Source organism: Calidris pugnax, unplaced genomic scaffold, assembly GCF_001431845.1.
Source record: "Calidris pugnax isolate Ruff unplaced genomic scaffold, ASM143184v1 scaffold95, whole genome shotgun sequence".
NCBI lineage: Eukaryota > Metazoa > Chordata > Aves > Charadriiformes > Scolopacidae > Calidris > Calidris pugnax.
In genome coordinates, this window is record NW_015090885.1 from 13,664,909 (window position 1) to 13,685,149 (window position 20,241).

The 20,241-nt window shown below is 37.6% G+C and overlaps 1 protein-coding gene across 25 annotated transcripts in view; it reads left to right on the plus strand.

Annotated features, from left to right (window-relative positions):
* Positions 1-7,206: 7,206 nt before the first annotated feature.
* The window catches only part of ABI3BP (ABI family member 3 binding protein), a 152,185-nt gene continuing 139,150 nt past the window's right edge, over positions 7,207-20,241 (plus strand). For all 25 annotated transcript variants that reach the window (XM_014947274.1, XM_014947284.1, XM_014947294.1 and 22 more), the window contains exon 1: positions 7,207-7,370. In XM_014947274.1, the coding sequence (XP_014802760.1) occupies positions 7,292-7,370 (79 nt within the window). In that variant the 5' untranslated portion in view covers positions 7,207-7,291. The remainder of the gene's footprint in view (positions 7,371-20,241) is intronic.

A 20,241-nucleotide genomic window follows, 5' to 3' on the forward strand; every position in this document is an offset into this window, starting at 1 on the left:
CTCCATCTGACTTTGAGACGACTTCACTGCTCTTCATAAAAGTTAACAAGGTTTTGGTTTTATTTGCTCTAGTTATTTCCAGGGCTTCCCCTGGCTTTCTGTCAGGATGTTTGAATGATTGATGTAGGGAAAGGGAAGGGAGAGAAGAATAGGCACAGCTTGAGGCTGCACCTGCTGCTCCTGGAGTGGGCCAGATTTGGTACTGACTTGCATTTAATTCATCGTCCCAACTGTAGGCAAAATGTACTTTGAGTCACCCTCTGAAGTTTTCTTTTTTGCTGTAATGAATTGAACTGACAGCCATGGAGAGAATAAGTTTTTCTATTTTAAGTCAAAGAACGCAGGCTTTTGTGCATTGCCTTGATACAAGGTGCAACATCCAAGAAGCAGTTTAATCTCCATCTCCATTCCGTCCTTGGAGCTTATGCTGGAGGACATCATGAAACAAAGAGAGAAAAAACTCCAGCCCAACAGAATTGCAGGTTCATAGTAGCTATTTGCAGCCTGTGTCTATACTGGCAGTAGAGCACCACACGGAGGAGCAATTTGATTAGTAGCACGACATCCAAGCTCATTAGCCTTTCTGAGAGGCATGGATTATTTTGTGTAGGGGAGCACCACACAAATACAACCCCTCTTGAAATCTTGTTCTCCTCATGGTGCTTCAGTGGGCTTACCAGCCTCCTTGGGAGCTAAGTCCTGGATCTCCACAATGTGCTGCATGGAGATTTGCTGGCTGAAACCTTGGTGTGAAAAAGCTGGCAGACAGTTATCAGTCATCCCTAAGATTTGAAGCACAATCATGTTTGTTGATGTTGAAATAAAATCCTGTATCTCAGTCCCAGCTATTTCACTCACCTGCTCCCTTCCTCTCTCCAATGACTTTCTGTATAATTAATTACTCTTGATCAGAGGGGTTGCTTCAGACTTAACAAAGGTTAGGAGGCGCTCGGATGGCTAAACGTTGTCTCGAGGGTGCACCCTAGCGTCGAAAAGTGGCATCGCTGATGTGGGGTGTTGGAGTGCTTGGGGTGGGGGTTCAGGTGGGAATTAAAAAATTCTGTAAAGAGCAGCTAAGGAATAATTCCGAGTTACAGAACTAGAGTGCAGAAAATATGAGGACGTCTTGAGAAAGAAGGGAGCATGTTATACTTCTTTGAGGTGATTTAGAGGAAGTCAGAACTACTTGATGAGGATGTGACTGAGCAGGGAGGAAGCGGTACCATTCTTTGTGGTATGGTGGTTAGTCCTGTGGCAATAATCTGAAATAAACTAAATCTGTATCAGAGATGTGTGATATGGCATGCGGTATTCTTCCTGTACAAACTCACTATAGTAAAATTTGGCAAATGTTGGAGCAGTCAATCATTACCGCTTCATTACTGTCTTCAAAGGTGGGTGTTTCTGCTGATCTGTGCTAAAGACAGACATCTCTTCTTCACAATAAAATTGCCATTGGCATCAACATTCATATTCTAAATGTAATAGCAGACATTTTGTATCCTATGTAGTGTGCAGTAATAGACTCCAGACTTCACATCTGAGTTCAGTAATCTGGACTGTGATCGTATATTATCTTCATGAATCGGAACATACTGTGGAAAGAGACTGAAAGAGACTAGGAGACGCTGACTTCTGCAGTGGAAGACTGTAATGGAATATTGAAAGACTGAGGCTTAGAACAGCATGGTTTATGAAGGCCATTTTCCAAAGCAATCTGTCTGAAAGAGAACTGATGCTTAAAGTCTTTGCTCACATTTTAAGCATGTTTAGACTAACAAAGTTATAATCCAGAATATTTTGGATATCCTAAATTCACCCTAATCCCAGGAAAATCAAGATATACTAAGGTATTTTTTATTTGTGCAATTTGTTGGAGATGCTCATTGCTGTCACATGCCTTTCTGTGTTTTGCTCTTTGCTTCTGCCTGCATTTCAGTGTAGTCAGATTCTGTTTAAGCAGCCAGTGATTAGTATTTAAAGATATGATGGCAGGAGAGGCATAGACAGAACATGTTTGGAAGGAATGTTGCGGAGTAATCCAGCAATAGAGAGGCTGTATTTGTGTTAATTATCTCAAGTGGCACAAATGTGTTGATGGTAGAAAAGATGAAGGTAGTTTTCTTCACAGACACTAAGTAATTACATAGTGCTCCGAAGGACAGGCTAGGTTTTTGCTATGGGAGCTCTATGAGGTTAGGCAAATTTATTTCTGTTAAGATGTAACAATAAGGTGAAGCCTTCACATGAGGACTGCTTCAAGAAAATATTAAACGTATTGAGTACTTGCTCAAAGAACCTGGTTTCTTGATAGTATTTTTACATATGTATTGTAGGACACACAGTGTATTTTATGGAGTATACATCTAAGTGGTTCATACAGGGTGTGATCAACTAGTTGTGTAAGTCAGTGGTTGGTTGCTTGGGCTCAGAGGGCAGTAGTTAATGGATCATATACTACCTAGATGCTGGCAACAACTGGAATATCACAAATGCTTATCTTGGGATCTATCCTTTTAACATCTTTGTCAGTAACTTGGAGGAGGTGACAGAATGAACTCTTGTCAGGTTTTCAGGTGACAGAAAATTGGGATGACCACTTGATGTTCTTGAGGGCAGGGCTGCCACTCAGAGGGACCTAGGCAGGCTGGTGGAATGGGCTGATGGAAACCTTATGAAATTCAGGAAGCACAACTGCAAAATCCTGTACCTGGGTGGGAATAACCCCTGTAATGATACTGTCTGGGGACTGAGGGAGGAGTGGCAGAGTTGAAAACCTGGTATCACACTGGTTCTCCATATGATAGATCATGATAATATTGTTGAAACCGCAGAATTGAGTGTACTGGGTTATTTGAGTTACAAAGAGAACAATAAGGTAAGTTGATAAATTCATAGAGAAGCTAAATAAATGTTTTTGTTACCTCAGTCCATATAATGCAAAACATTGGTGAAATGCACAGCCTGTTAATAAAGATGAGTCACTGTCTGAAATTATAAGTGAGTGAGAGCTGGAACGGTTTGATGAACTATGTAACAAAATGTCACAAGAACCAGCTGTTCTGTCTGTCCCTTTTGACTGGTTTTCTTCCTTTCACTTTGTCTCTTATCCCGTTCATTTGGAGATCTGAAACTCGGTTTGGGACCAGGATATTAGAATGCACTGACATTGTCTGCCATTTTTATGCTGTCAAATGAGACAGCATAAAAATATGCTGTCTTATTTGACCAATAGATTAGCATATGACCCTGCATTTTTGATAGCATGAGAATTCAAATGCTTGCTCATCAAAATAAGAGTGGGGCAGCGGAAAAGGAGTAATTGCAGACTCTCAGAAAGTAGAGTTAAGATTTTCTTTTGTTTCTTCTTTTTCTTTTTTAAGTAACACATCTGAAAGAATGTTCTTTGGCATCTCTCTTTTCCTGAAGGCCTTTAGAGAAGATCCCGTGACATTTGCAAGAAAAAGAGTCCAATAATTGAGTCACACATGAGAGAATGACAATTATAATTAACATTTATATAGCATATTTTATGACAAAGGCAATTCTCAAAGAATTGACAGCACTGGTGAAAGGTACAGTATCAACCAGAAATGCTGTGAAAAATGTCAGACCAAGCGTGCTGTAAGTCCTTACTCTTAGAGAGCTCAGTATGGCATTATTGTGCTTTTCAGACTAAAGATAGGATTTGGTTTTTAAGGTTACGCTTTATGCTTCCTGCTTTAAATTAGAACAGTAAGGAGTTGAGTCACCTTGGCTTTCGCTTGTCAAAATAATCAGGAATGATAGGGGAATTGGAACTGAGCCCAAATCTCAACAAAAGCATATTTGTATTTGGAAACAAAATGTAAAATCCTGTCTCGTGCTCTCCCCTCCTCCTTCCTCCCACCTTTTCCTTCCCATATTCTTGTTTTCACTGTACTTGCTGGTCTGGGAACTATTAAAATAGAACTAGAAAAGCTCTGTTCTGCTCCCAGACTAGCTGTGATACCATCTTGTTGGAATCTCTGGTTTTAAGGTCTACCCCAGAGAGACTCAGTTGAAGTTGAGGTAAGCAAATAGCAAATAAACTTTTGAGTACTTGACTTTGTTACTTAAGCATTAATTTGGTGCTGAAGAGGAGGAATCATTAGGGGATCAGAGGTTTTGACCTTTCCCAAACAAATTTGGTCCGTTCGAGACTTTTCAAAATTGCACTTATCTCGGTTTTCTTGCCTTTTTTGCTAAAGGTATAATAATACAAAACTGTCATTAACTGAATCTTCTTTGTTTAATCTTTTCCTTCTGAGGAGACAAAGGGTGGGTAATATAATTTCAGGTTTGTGTGGATGAGAGAAACCTGAGGAATTTCTGGGTTAGATAATTTCTGCTGTGAAGTGTGACATACAGTTCTTATTTCTGTGAACTGAAACCAGATGCTGTCTCTGTTTAAATGGAGGTTGTGGAGCAGCCCTCCAACAAAAGGAGAAATCTAATACCTGAATGGCATTATGGAAGCATCCAGAAGTGCAGGATAGTGCTTGAAGTCCCAGGAACTCCCTTCTTTTCCCATGTTAGCATCCAGTGAACAGCAGAGTGATTTAGGAAAGAGGATAGCAGAAACTGGTGTGGTTTTTATTTTTCCTATAACAGAGGTTTCCTAGGAAAGGTCAGTCCTGTAGGAAAATAAGTGGAGAAAATCACTGGTCACATAGATGATGCAGATGTGGAGAGCATATTGGACAAGTGTAAGAGAATACGATATCACTGATTTTTGGACCCTTGGCATATAGTTGACAGAAATTTACACTTGCTCCTGCTTATCGAACCATAATTGCCATTGGTGAAGCCTATGCTTGATAAGACATAAGGAAATGCATCACGGTGTAGGTTTTTGAACTCTGGGCTGAGCAGAGCTGTTTTTTATAGGAGTGATCAGAGGGAAAGCGACATGAATAGTCTGCCAAGGTTTCAAGGGGAAGGTTAAATATCTCTATGGCATACTAAACAAAGAAGTATTTGGATAATGCCAAAGGTGTAACTGGCAGCAAAGAAGCAAGTGTTTATGAAAGTAGGAATGGGAGTATGTTTATCCCTGAGAGAGGGGATAAAACCCATTTTGTTAGGTAGCCAAATAACTAATATGTTTCACAGAGATATTTCTGAATAGAAGTTGGCCTTTGTATATTTTTTTGAAAGGTGTTGTTGTGATCTTTAAAAGGTGAGTGAATTTGTCATAAGACAAACCAGTAGAGTCCACCTTACAGTAATACAAAGACAGCTGTGTGTGACCAAGAAGTAATTTTTCCCGTTACTTCTCCCGAGAGACTACTCCATCAAATGATTGATTTCTTAATTTTAATTTTGAAGAGGAAAAAATAGAATGTACTTTCTGGAACATTTTTGAAAACAGTATTTCAACCAAAAAAAGAAGAATGGCACATTTGCTGTGTGTATACAGCTTTCCGTCATTTGAAATTCTTTCGCCATCAGGTGTGGTCACTGTTTTGGGAGACTGCTGTCCAACTGTATGGCCTTCTAAACATCTTTTCACCTCATCCAAATTGTATCTGTTGTATTTATCTTTTCATAGTGTACATATTCAGGATCTGAATCCTCCCAGAGGTTCTTGAGGTAACAGTGTTAGGGGATTTTTTTTTAGTTCTATCTATAATAGTAACTTCCCACTCGTTATTCCCAGATTTGAGTTAGTGAATCAGCAAAAGGTTTCCTTATGTCAGAATTAAGAGGATGTGATCAGGATGGAAAACATTTCCACTGTCAAACTGCTGTTGTTACAGCTGTGTGCCGTCCATACTGGTTAGAAGAGCTTGCATTTCCTTGGTTTTGCCTGAAGGACTGTTATTGTTCACTTATATTTTGAAGTTCTTCCTGAAGTATGGAGCATGTGGGGTCTTTTAAATATAGTACTAACCTGTTTTTTCAATAAATGCTCCTGTATGTTTTAATATATTACCCTTTTATTTTAAACTGCTTTGTTTCTACCCAGGCCAGGCACTAATGCTATGATTTTTCTGTTCTTGTGGAACACCGTATGAAAGTAGGACAATGTCAGGTCCAGGCAAGTGGGAACAGACCAAGCATAATGAAGAGTTTTACATATTGCAAGTAATGGATATGTTTGGTTTTGATTGTTGTTGTGTTGTGGTTTTTTTTCCTTTTGGGGGACTAGTTTGATTTTGGGGTTTTGTTGTTTGGATTTTTTTTTTGGGGGGGGTGGCATGTGTTGTTTAGTTTTGGGGTTTTTTGGGGGGAGAGAGAGATATCTCTACTTGGTTGAATAGATTTAATCTCTTTTGGGATGTTTTCCAGATACTGAGACTAAATTCTTCCTTACACAGTTGTAACCTTTTTCTTCTGCTTCACCCTTTCCTTCCCAACTTCTCAATTGTGAGAAGGATCAAATTCTGTTCTCAGCAAACAGTTTTCTGCATACTGTGAATGTTATTTTTGCATTTTAATTCCAGCTTTCTTGGATAAAACAGTGAAAATGTCTCACATCAATTTTCAGTTAATAGAAGTTTTGATATTCCTGGTTTTATTTGCATGAAATTTAAGTGATCAAGCGGTTATCTCTTATCCTGAGAGGGAAAGACCCCAGAAAGTTATTGTAGGGGGAGCCTGATAGTCTCTTTTTTTTTTTTTTTTTTTATGCTATTTCTCTTTTTCCGGTTCTTCAAAGGAAAAAAATGTAGCAACGCTCTGTAGATGTTTCAGACATTTCAGTTTTCATCTGGCCAAGTGGAGATACTAGTTATGCAACTGAGTATCATCTCAGTCCACATCCCTAAATGAAGACCTTTTAGAGAGGATAATCCTTTCACTGTAATGTTGACATTTGTAGTAGACCAGATAAATTTCATCCTAGATGCGCCTATTTCTTCTCCCCCTTGAGCACAAGGGGAGCTTATGATAACTATTTCAAACATAGGTATCTGTTTAAGTATGACAATTCCAGCCTTTTAATCACAGAATTTTAAGTCTGGATTTGTGCACAGTTATGAAATAACCAAACAACACTTCTTCCTCTTATAATCACAAAACAGTTATCCAAGAGCATACGTAGGGGGGGGCTTATTGTCTTTTTTTTTTTTTTTTTTTTTAATGCTAATTCTCCTTTTCCAGTGGGAGTGAATGATGTCATCCTGTCTCCTCCCACTGTGTAAACGAAGCTTGTGTCAAAGTGTTGCTGCCTCTTGTCACAGAGAGAACAGTTCACTTAAAAGCAGCTGCAGTGCTTTTGTGTGGTACCTGTCAGAATCATTCCCACAGCGAGGTTGGGCTTGTGACCATGATGTCAAGATTGGTCTTTCTCCTTTTCTGTGGATATATTGCACTAAACCTGGGAAATGCTCAGAAATTGCCAAGAGGCAAGTAGCTATGACAACTTTCTGGGGTTTTGTTTGTTTTTCTGTTGTGGGGCTTTTTGTTTTTTAATGCTTGTGTTTTGCCATGGAAATTTGCTTTCAACATGTTAGGAATGATTAAAGATAATGAAAAAGATGAAAGAAGATCAGTCAACAGGGCAAGGTCCAGGTACATGAGAGTAACTTTTAAGCTCTTGAATTAAACAAGCGCAAAAGTTTTCATGGGATCTTGTGACTCTAGTCAGAAGTACCATGAAACAAAGTAACTGTATTTAATGATTTTATAATTATTTAGACAGCATTGTGCAGGTTTGTAGTTTAAGATCTTAAAGAAAATGTGACTTAGAAGCACCTTGTGGTGTTGGTGGAAAATTTCAGTTTTGTCTTGAAAGAACTTTTATGCTTTCCCTTTGTATCCATCCTTAACAATTGAATAGGAATTTGATTTTGTAGTTCGGGTTGCATGCATTTTGAGGGAGAGGAATATGATTTATTAAAATTTCCACAACAGGAAGAAAGTCCCCCAAACCTGTGTGAATACTTGCTTAACTATTCCTTTCCTCTGGAGTCTGGAAGTACAGTAGATTTGCAAAGCTGGCAGCGATCTCTTTTCTTGATTGCTAATGTGACCTGTGTAACTTTGGCATTTTACTAGTGTTTTATTACTGCAGGAAGAACGGTCATAGCATAAAATGAAAAGAATATTTCTATATCTAGATCGTAAAACAGTTTGTAGTACCTTGGCATTAAAACAGCGCTTTCACAACTGTTTCTGTACTGCACATATTGCTCTTACTTTGTAGAAGAGCTTGCCTGAGTCCACTGTGCTTTATAATGCATTTTACATCTGCAGTCTCCAGCAACCAGTAACGTTTAGAAAGGAAGCAGTGATTTAGTTCCTTATGAGAACATTTATTAAGAAATCAGCACTTTGAGGGCTTCCTAGGATATTCTGTTCCATAGATGGTGAACCTAAAGTTATTTAGGAGGAAGAGGTAATTTTTCACCCCCCAACCCTTCACAAGAGACTTTTTTCAAAGATTTTAATTTTTTTTTTCCTTAAGCTCATCTACTGTAGCAAATGTGGAGTTTTCTGCATACTGCTAATAGTGGGACAATGTGTAGTCTGTGAGTAACAGATAGATATGCAGTCGTTGTTCAGGTCAAGCGGACTGTTAGACCTTAGTTTTATCAAAAAAGCAATATGTAAGAAAACTACTGTAGCAGTTTATGAGGATTATATTGAACAGAGAGGAACCTTGTATGCATTGCCTACTTTCAGGGAAGGAACTTTTCTAATGCTTGTCTTTTAAAACAGTTTCACTGGACTTTCTGCTCACTACCATAGACTAGTGGCTGTAAATTTATGTTAACTCTGAAATTCAGACAAAGCTACTGATCCACTGCAGTCAGTGGGAGATTAACTCTGGGATGCATTTTTTTCCTGTCCTAAAATAACATTGCAGAAGTGAAGTTCTGTTTGCCAAATGCATATAGCTGCAGGTGGAAACTTAATTTCTTTTAGATGGTACGACTTTTTAAAGATTCTCCCATTGCAGTATTGAAACATCAATCTAATTCTTTTGTTTGCAGCTGCCTCTCAGGTTATTATTTTCATTGGACTGCATTGAAAAAACAAGTGTATTAGTACCTAGCTGTTATCTAGAAATATTCAAAAGACTGTCTTTTTCTACAACTCTCTCTTGTCTGACAGGGAGTACAGAATTTTTTTGTAAGCGAAGTGTATATTTGGATCTTAAAGTATTTTTAAAATGAGGAAATGTAGTGGTAGTATTCTGTTAAGAGGGCTACTCTGCCCTACTAAACAAGCTTAAATTCCAATAAATTGCTGTACTCTTCGAGTCATGAACTATGTAACTGAGGATCCAGAGTCACTCCTGCGCTACGGGGAACAGTGGAATTGGTTTCCTAACATAAGGGAAAACAATCTGGCCAAATTCACTTTTTGGTGGTGCAAATACTCCTGTGCCCAGGTTATCAGTGTAAATCTTGCTGTTACTAGTGCTTAGGAATTGTAGTGCTGAAGTCTTCTCTCCAGGAGGTGAAACACGCTGATCCCTGGTCTCGTGAGCTGGGATTTCCTTTCAGCGATACAAGGTGGAACATCTTGCCTCCTGCAGCTGTGAAGGAACAAAGCCAGTACACCCTTTGGATGTCAGTGGCTTCCAGAGCTATTTGAGAGATTGTGTGCAAATATGTTGTTCAGTATATTTTCTTACTTTCACCTCCACAAGTCTATGTTTGACTAGAATGACAAAGAGTTATTTCTTCTTTATTAATAAATTCTTTTGACTTCAAAAATTAATACACTGTTAGAGGAATAATTTGGAAACTCTACCAACATGACTTAAGGATTCAAAATAGGGGAAATATCAGTTTAAATTTCCAGTGGGAATTTTATGCTGTTTCTATGTATTTTGCATTATAATACTTTTGCCTGTATAGACAATAGGCCTCTGCTTATACCTGGTCCTAGTACCCTAAGCACCCTTTCCCTTGCAGTTCTTTGTCACATGTACTGTAGCAAATGACAAGTGATGAGGCAGTTATACGCTGTGTCATAATTCAGACTCTTTCTACATTAAGATTTTACAGACACAAGTAAAGGAAATGCAATTGGAAAGGGAAGGTTGGTGAGTATTGTGTTTTACTGTGGAGGCCATGCCTTTTTAACAATTATGTTTGTTTCATGCGTTTCTGTTTGAGGTATCAGCTGCTAAGAAAATTGTGTAGTCAGTGCCTATAGAGATTATGTGAGGGGCAAGAAATGATGGTGTGATGAGGGATGGTCTTTTATCAAGTATTTGATCCGCTGTCCCTTCAACTATGTCCAAAGCTTTCTTTTTCATCAGAAAGAAGAGAGACTTGGAGGCTTTCCGCTTATTTTTGTCTCTTCCCTTATGCCACCATGCCAGTGCTATCCAACATAAAATTTTTCAGTTCAGCACTGTTGTACTTGAAATATTCTAATGATGGGTGGAAACAGTTGTAACGCATAGGTGTCAGAGTTAGAAATTGTCATACTTGCTCTAATTTTTATGATTTCGCATAACAGAAACATTTCATCCTTGAGGAATGCAACATCGTCTCTCTAGACAGGAATTGAGTATAGACGAAAGATCTTCACTTAGAGGAGGAGTCAGTAAGCAGAGCATCCTGAATCTGAGAGGGAGATGAAAAAGCAAAGCCACAGAACCAAGAATAAACAAGTTTCAGGACATAATGCACAAGATTGTACTGCCTTGTAAACTGTGTTTCACTGTCATCTTTCCAGCTGGACCTGCTGCAAATGTTGTTGAAGGCAACAGTTGTGGAACAAGGTCTTAGTGCAAGAGCATTTCATGTTTTTCATTTTGCCAGTTGGCTTTCCACTTACAACACAGATGTGCATAGAAATGCACTTTTTCACTATGATCTCTGTTTCTGATAGCTTTTAGGTATGTTCGTGTTTTTCTTTGTTAGAGCTGTAAAGAATTTGGGGTTCATCCTGCCTTATAAACTTACAGTTTTATGATTTTTTTAAAAATAAGAGTCTGAATATTTTTCTGGTTTGATTTTGTTGGTTTTGTTTGGTTTTTTTCCCCCTGTGTTTCTGACCTCTGTGGTTTTTCAACTATTTGAATTAGTCATCAGGTATATTGGAATTCAGGCCCATCCTTTTTCTGCTTTTCAGGATTCAGGCCTGTCCTGTTCTGCTTTCCAGGAAGGTCTCAGGAAACCTTAATTCACCTTCCTCCTGGTTGCTGCCATCATAAGGAAAGAGTTCAAACTTGACATGCCTTATGAAGCCATGTAAAAGAGTGTGATTTACAGACTCACGTAGGGAAAACTAGATCCACAACTTTCTTGTTTCTATGATTGTCAAATGTGGGGATAAGAGGGAGAAATAATAGTTTTACTCTAAGTTTTTTTTTGTTGTTGTAAGTACACAGGAATGTTAGAAAATATTGTAGATAACTGCTAGCTAAGGTTTGTATTTATGGTAATTATAACTGACATCCCTTTGAGAGTGAACACTGCATTTACAGTATACTTCCAAACTTACCATTGACATTTGTGAAAGGAATGGGCTAATTTTATTCATAGCTAAATTTTCTGGCTATGCTATATTATGTAATACTTCTTCCTAACCAGAGGTTAAACTCAGCATGTGTTTTCACTTACTGGTGTCAAGCAGTTAAAACAATGTTGAGTTTTTTCAACGTGTCACAGTCACTATACTGCAACATCCAAACCTTAATCTTTAAACTTTTGTGCCACACACCACCCCCCCCCCCAACAGCACCCCTTTGGTAGCTGTAGGATAGCAGGGCTGAAATTGTAAGACAGGGAAAAGTCTCCTGAAAGTTGGGTTTTTTTAACATATAACAAAGCTGGCTAATAAAAATACCACAAAAGGAGCAAAATGGCATGTGGTTCATTTGGTACTTTCTGCATGGTTTACAAAACATCTTTTTGGGAAGTATTTTTCAAAACACACAATACATTAACCTTTAAAAAGCATATTCTAATGAAAGAAGGCCAGTTTGGGATTAAAGTGATGAACTTCATTATTATTATTTTTTTTAGAGTATGGAAAGATAAGTACAAAATTAATTTGATTAGTGTGAAATACTTCTTTTATGTTTAATGGCACATAAATGACAATAAAGTCCTGTGAGAAAATTCAAAGGAATCCTTTATCTGGTATAATTGAGTGGCTAAGGTTTTCAGTCAGTAGATATGTCACAGCACATTTGGCTTATTCTTTGCTGAAAATGAAAACAACCCATAAGAATGTTACCATTATAGCAGCTCATTTAATCAAAATTATCTTATCATGCAGACAGTTGTGTCCTAGGATTGCACAAAAACATACCAAAAGCCGGTATTGAGCATCAGGCTTCCAAGTTCAAAGATAATCTGTAATACCAGAATTCCATTTTTATACTAGCACAGGCAGTGGTGCGACAGTCTGATGATACATATGGGTGAATTCCACCAGGATTAAATGCCATAGCATACGAATGCCTCTAAAATGATCTCACTGCTGGGTAATCTGTATAACTTTTCACCTCTTCATTTTAATTTTAATGTCCCCAAGTATCTCTTTCTGAAAATTATTTTTTGGTCCTCCTCCATATAGTCTTTTGAGTCTAGCCATTCCAGCAGGACAAGCTACATAACTCAGTTGAGGGAAGAGCTGGAGGCTAAATCCTGCTGCTGCCTTTTGGCCAGCCCTACTGTCTATGGATAGTGTAGTCGGTATACCTATTGACTGGTGGCTCTGTGAATGGTCAATATGTCTGAGGTTTCTCTGGAGTGTTTGGACTTACCAGGTGTGCGCTACAGATTACATGTGCAAACAGAAAGCTCTCTCTGCTCCAGGGGAAAAAAATGGCTAGCAGTGACCTGCCGTAGTCAGAACTGTTCATACAGCTCCTAGTGGATTTCTTTTCCTTGGGGAAATTCAAGTGCAGGCTTGAAATTGTTGGTAAGCAGGATAAGTTTGTTGCTGTGGAGTGTTTTTGACTACTGCGTTTTGCAGGAGATAGTTGGAGACTTACTCACTTGCATGGGTTGTGCAGCAATGTCACATTAATCTTGGTGTGAAGAGACTCAGGTATTGGTGTTCTGGAAAGGTGGTGACCTAAAATATGTGCCATTAGCAAAACAGCCCAGTCCGTAGTTTACTCCCAAGTGGAAGAGGGCAGCCAGAACCTGGCCAGGTGCTACTCAAGCTTGCCTGACAGGTCTTAATCCAAATGCCCCTAGTTAGAAATTGGGTTTTCTAAAATACAGGACAATATGTATGTAATGCTAGTTTGGTTTATGAAATATATATTTATCTTATTTTGCTATGAGGACAGCATTTGTGAAAATGACTATTGGCAGCATCATGGATCAAACTTCTGTGTGGGTAAGGCCTTGGCCATTTTTCCCAGCACAGCTGTCCCTCAAAGCATACCAACCATATACTCTGGCTAAATCAATCTTAAGTCTCCCCAGTTGAGCAAACCAGTGTGTGTCATGTCAAGGTGAAGAAAAAATAGGTCAATTTTTGAACCACTAAGTGAATATCTACTGTTGATGAAGTTCTGATTGTAATTATGGTCACTAGAATTAAATATTTTTGCACTCATTGCTTAACCAAAGTGATGTCATCAGAAGGTGAAGCTGTCCAGGTGAGGTTATGTAAGGATGGTCACATTAAGAATGTGAAGCCAGAGTCTCCCCCACTTCAGAGTTACTGAATAAAATACTGGTAAAGTGTTGAGGCAGTAGCTATTGCATATACTCTAGATCTAAAGGCAGGAAGGTAGAGGATGCTTTTTTATCAGAAGAAAGCTAGTATTCTCCCAGTCTAAGGGAGCATTTGCTGCAGTGGCTCAGAGGCTGGTAGAGAAAATCTAACCTCTGTTTTGTAAAATACTCTAGAGCTGTTCCTGAGATCCACCACTCTGTAATGATTGAATATTATTTAGTGTCTTCTGGAATAAAAAGAAATGAAGCAAGTGAATCCACAATTTTTTCTTAGTCTAATTGTAGCCATGTTTTTTACACAAGTGCTGTTTACCTTGAACAAATATATCAAGGCAGCAGGGCTCCATGTGCATAAATCCACTTCAGTAAAACCCATCATAATAAACAACCTAAACGTCTCTGTGTGATTTGATTTTTATTTTGTGTGTGTGTGCAGTGTGCTAACACTAGAGTTTTACTGTCCATACTTAGTAAGGGATTTTAATTCAGTGCTATCAGTCAAGCTGGAGAGTCAATGGCAAAATGGATTCTCAAAGTGTGAGGGACTTTCTTTTGTAGGGTTGTTTCTGAATTTTTGTGTAGTTCTAAGTTTTTTTGCATTATTCTTGAAATCTGCTTAGGAAAAGCACAATTCAATAAAGCAGTAGGAGGTTGTAATATTCTTTCCTATCACCAGCAGTTGTGGCATTAGTTTATGAATCTATAAATGTCCACAGGGTGCTTGATATGAGTTTACATAATTAATACTTTGGGAACCTGGCCAATTTAGGAGGACTGGCAATGTACGTTGTATAACATTATTTTTGAACTTCCATAAGGAAAAATCTTTTCTCCTTTTGTCAGCTGCTTGCCTCTGGTTTATATTAATTATTTGCTTTATTTTTTCCTTCTATGATGTAAAAGTATGTAATTATTTTAGAACACATAAAGTTGTGGTTGGTTCAAAAATACAAGTATGTAAACTTGAAATGTCCCAGAAGGTTGTTTTATGATATTGAAGCGAAAACATTTTCTGGTAGTTTTGATTCCCTCATTACCACAGTTCAAGCCTATACATGAACAAGAAAAACGTACAGTGAGAAAAATGCACGACTTCAGACCTTATCAGTTATCACTTTTTTTTTTTTAAAGCTTAATGAGCACAAGTATGTGATGAAAATAAAGGAATGGGTGCAATAGTCTGAAAGCTGGTAAGAAATTGAGCTTTGGGACACAAATAATAGGAAGAAAACTGTACTGTCTGACCTGGAAGTTTTGGCAGAGTTCCATTATCTCTGGCTCACACAAGCACTGAAGTGGGTGGATTAAATGGCAGGGCACAGATTTTATTTATAGCACAGTGTATGCTGAAGCATAGCCTGTTACACAGGGAAATGGCCACAGTCAGGTTTGAGAACCATGCCTTCTCTTAGCTTGATGTGGGGGTTGAACATTCAACTGGAATCAGTAGGTCTCCTTCCTTTGTCATAGAGCTTACTAACAGGTATTTACTGTTGTGAACACAACTATGAAATCGCTCCGCATTGGTTGTCCATTATTTGCCCCTGTACTGATGAGAACCAGCCTTCAGTTATGCTATGACAAAATCACAAGCATAAATACTGCATCTTTTTCAGCATTTCTTCCTGATTTTTGTTTTAGTTATGAGGAAGGCAAAATCTGGCAATTCTAATAAAAATGTCTCCCTGCTCATGTTGATTATTCAGTGCTCCTTAATAGGTGATAAATCTGCTGTGACTCGGTGGTGGCGGAGTAGTTTATTTATGTTGTCTGTTTATCAAGTCTTTGTATAAACATCATAAATAAGATTTTTAAAGGATTGAAACACTAATGCAAATTTTTTGAGCTAAAGAACTTGTTTTGAATTTTGGACAGATTTTGTGATTTTTGTTCTAATGGAATATTTATGAGACAACTTGCACACAAGTAAAGCAAGTCATGAGGGTGATTTCACACAGACTCTCTAGCACACAGAGGCATATGCACACACACACACACACACACACACACACAAAATTGTTGTGGGATCTAGTTCATTTCTGGTAAATGCAGTGCATCAAAAATTATTTGTTTTAATCTTCCAGGCTTCTATCAATCCCCCCTGTACTCCTCCAGTTTTAGTAACATGGTCAAAATAACAGTTCATAAAAACTTTTCTCTGTTGTTAATATGCAGTAATGAATTCTTAGAAAGCAGAGTTTCTCAATAATGTAACAGATGTTTATTGTGTTCCCTTTCCACTTGGAAATACTTAGAGAAATTAGCAATGGATGTCATATGCCATTAGTATATTTATTTGGAGGGAATTTAATGTTGTTCACAGTACTAAGGCTGAAGAAAAATTACACATCCTCCACCAAAAAAAGGAAATGGTTACTCTTAGTTATGCCCTATTTCAGTGTAGAAATCTCAGGCATTGTGAATATTTTTTTCCATGAGCTGGCTTTTCCAGATTATTTTTTTTTCATTAATTTGCTTTTGTATTGTTAAAACGTTTGTCAGTTGTCAAAAAAAACTGGAACACAAAAGACCACCTCATTTTAAATTGCTGTGAAGTCATGAAGCAATATTTATTTGTTAGTATTTAATATATTCTTCAGTTGAGAACATTCCTTGGGAATTAATGCAGTCTACTGCACACTGTGTTACAAGATCAGTGATGAGAGAGACATAACTTTCTACATACCATAAATTTTCCACGAACAATTGGACACATGCCTGACTGAAGTGCAAGTAAAAACACAAAGTCAATCATACAGAGATTGCCTAGCTGATGGGTCTGTGCATAGGTGTACATGCCCATGTTCTGTGCCAAAATTAGCATAAACCTTCCTTTTGTGTAACTGATGCATTTTATTCATTGGCATTTCTCTTTTTTTTTAAATAAAGCATTGGATGGAGAATAAAAAAAAAAGAAAATACGGACATAGAAAGATGGGTTAGAAGTAGAGGTTATTCCTTGCTGCTTTCTTTCGTCTCTGTAGATAAAAGGTAATGTGGTAAAACTGGAGCAGCTGATGCAATGGACATAAAATTTGGAAATATACTCACGGAACATAACCTCTATATTGTCTGTCATATCCTGGGTAGGAAGAGAAATAAGTAGGAGAACAGATGAAACATTTAGTCAGGAGCAAAAATAACTAACTTTTGTTTATAATCATGACGTCTCTGTACTCCTTTAATCACACCCACAGCTTTTATTTTACTTCTTGTATACTTACTCTAAATATTTTTGTTTTCCATTTTCCCCTCTAAATCCATTGATTTAGAAAAATTTGCTTCATATTTTAGTTTTGTTAGGATGAGTTATCAAGGCCTGTGCTTCACAAGGTGTTCATAGCGCTGAAAAAAAAGAGTTTCTGCCAAATTTTGGAATTTGATATTACTTCCTAAAATCATCAAGTATTTATCTTACCAGTTATTTCAGTTTTTACCCTCTTAAATTGAAGACTTACTGCAAGTCCCTTGCTTCTTTCTTCAGACATCTGCTTGAACTTTATGGAAGCTTTCCTTTGATTTCTGCAATATAGAAGAGTGGAACAATATAGAAGAAGCTAAAAAGTGTGTCCTGTGATTTTTCTTAATATGTTACTTTTTTTTTTTTTTTAATAAGATGCCAGATCATCAGTCTTGAGATCCATCTTGTCTAATGGTGCAAGATGAAATACATTTTCCAGCTGGAAAAACTATATGCAGTTGGAATCAAACCTTATAGGACCCGGCTGTATCCAGCTAGTGTCATAGACATGTGTGAGAATGTTAAGGTTGGAGACCAAAAACATAAGTGAAATCACTTTATTTTGACTGTTCTGGAAACACTGAGAAATTTTTTTTTTTTTCATTTGTGTTGATAAGTTTCTAAACTGAAATGGAATAACTGGTTAAAAGCTTTGCTGATAGACTTGAAGGCATTGACAAGACCAAATTGCAGTTCTCAAAGCAGAACAGCATTTCATATTCGATTACTGGTTTGTTAACTGATGAAGTTTGCTTATTCTTTCTGAGTTTTGCATGTGGTAAATATTCTTATGTATGCTTCAGATATTTAATTGCTTTATCAGCTGTCTGCTCTGAAAAGTGGGGAACTTATTCAAAAGTTAAAACACACAATATTGCAAGTACCATTGCTAAGTGCACATGCAAAGCTACTAATCCTTGTACAATTTGAAGTCCTGTATATCTTGGATGTTAGAAGATTTTGAGCAAAGAACTCATATACTTTGCATGATCATATGATGGTTGCAATGTTGTAAGTGAAAAGCCATCATGACTTCAGAGAAGGGATGATCCCATTTGATTTTCATCTTTTGATGATTATTATTTTAAAGAGGCCTGTTTCAACTTTACACAGCTTAATGGGGGATTTATGAATAGAAATTAAATCCTATTAGACAGTAGTGAGGTAGTAAGTACATTTTTACAAGCTTGCATACATTTAAGAATTGTTCAATATTTTGTGCTGTCATGGCAATGGTCCCTACATGTGCAGTCTCAATCTGATGCACAGATTGTACTTTTGTATTTCTAGATGTTTCTGCTAGAAATAGATTATGGCATTACCTTGTTGTTTCTGTTCAAGGTTATCTTATTTTAGATCCTTTTCACTTGATCTTTTGAGAACCTATGAACTAAACCACAGACTGGACTGTTGTTATCCTGAGATGGGCATGGGTGTGTTTACTTAAATATTAAATCATAATAGTAACAGACAGAGAAACAAACAATTCAAACTCATTGGCACGTCAGGAGTGCAGCAGTATCTGTCTCACTAGGTGCACTGCCATTCTGTAAAGGTGATTTAGGAAGATAGCTTGATGGATACTTGTTTCTGAATGGGTGTCTCATTCTAGTTTGTCTCCCTGCAATTTGAAAGCAGATCATTATGTACAACTCGTCTTCTTTTATTTGCCCAACCCAATTTTTTCACAAGGGTACACAAATCACAAAATATTCACCCTCACTGAACTGACTTTAGGAATTACTGTGGATGTTGCTTGAGACCCAGAAAGACTATTAACGAGTGCTTCGGATTTTTAGCCACTCACTGGTATTCTTTGAGCCCGGTTTTCCATCTACCTCGTAACTTACACATCCAGTCTGCATTTCTCTGGTTTGGCTGGAAGGATGCCTGTGCTGATTGTGTCTAAGTCAAAGTAAATGGCATTTACCACTCTCCCCTTATACACAAAGCCAGTAATAGCATTACAGAAGGCCTCAGAGTTGGTTGGACACAGTCTGGCCTTGGTAAACTTGTGCTGGCTATTCCGAATTGCCTTTTCATTTGTCATGTGCATAGGTGTGACCATGTGTTCCTGGCAACTGAGGTTAGGTTGAACAGTTTGCAGTTTTCTGGATGCTCTTTCTTGCCCTTACTTGAGCAATTTCAGTGAGATATTTTTCAGTTCTGACATGACAAATTAATCTTGACTCTACCTGGGAGTTCTCTTATGCTTATCTATATACTGAAGAGATCATGCTTTACTGGATTTTTCAGTATCTATATGTTAGAGGTTGGAAGTAGTACATTGGAATTCAAGCATAGCATTGGGGAGGGTAGCCCTTATTGAGGCATAAAGCCTCAATAAGGTGGATGGTGCATGCTTAGAGGTGCAGGAGAAAAACCTGAAATATTCATTTCTACAAAGAAACACAGGGCTGAAATGGTCTTCCCGAAATAATTTTGACGTCCTTGTGCTTATTCCTCAGGCACTTTGTTCCACAGCTTCACTGCCTTTATTAGTTTTCCAGCTATCTTCCTTGCTAGAGTTTATGTCACTTAGTTCTGTTCTTCACAGATATGGAGCAAAACTGCTTTCCCTCAGTGTTTTGTTTTGTTTTTTATATATTTGGATACTGTCTTCATATCTATGTACTTTTCCTCTAAACTGGATGACTCCTATGTATGCAGGCTTTTTCCTTGGATAACATACTCTGCCTCTAGTTGTTGATTTTGCTTTTTTCCCCCAGATTTTATCAAGTTGGTCTACTTTACAGTGCTCTGTGCAAAACAAAAGGTTCACATGCACTTGCTTATTAGTGGTAAGAGATATTTTCAGAAGTGAGGACTACTACATAAAAGGACTGGATGATAAATTTTCAAATTTACAATAGAAAAGGCAACGGTCTTGAAACATACCTAGATATATGGTGATTCTGAGACTCATGGATTACAACTTAAGAGTTGGAAATACATGCTGGTGTCAAATTTACTGTTAGTATAGCTTGCAAACTCTGCTAGCTGTCTAAATACTACTATTTAAGCACTTCTCTCCTTTAAAAATAACCATGTGCTGAATAAGAGGAGGTAAAACAAAATGAGCTATGGAAACATCTAAGCCAATGTTACGTAATATTGAGCTGAAGACTTGCTCTTTCAACTGCAAGTAAGACAATACTGACCACAGAAGGAAAATTTTAGATTGTACTACATATTTTGTTCTACAGATAGAGAAAAACATGCAAATATCAATTTAAGACTGCTTTTGGTTATTTTTAACATTAATTCAAAACTGCCTTATTCTAACACTGTAGAAATGATACTTTCTTACCATCATTTATTTCATATTCTTCTTTTAAATCTGATTTCTATTGTCCCAAAGTATTTCAA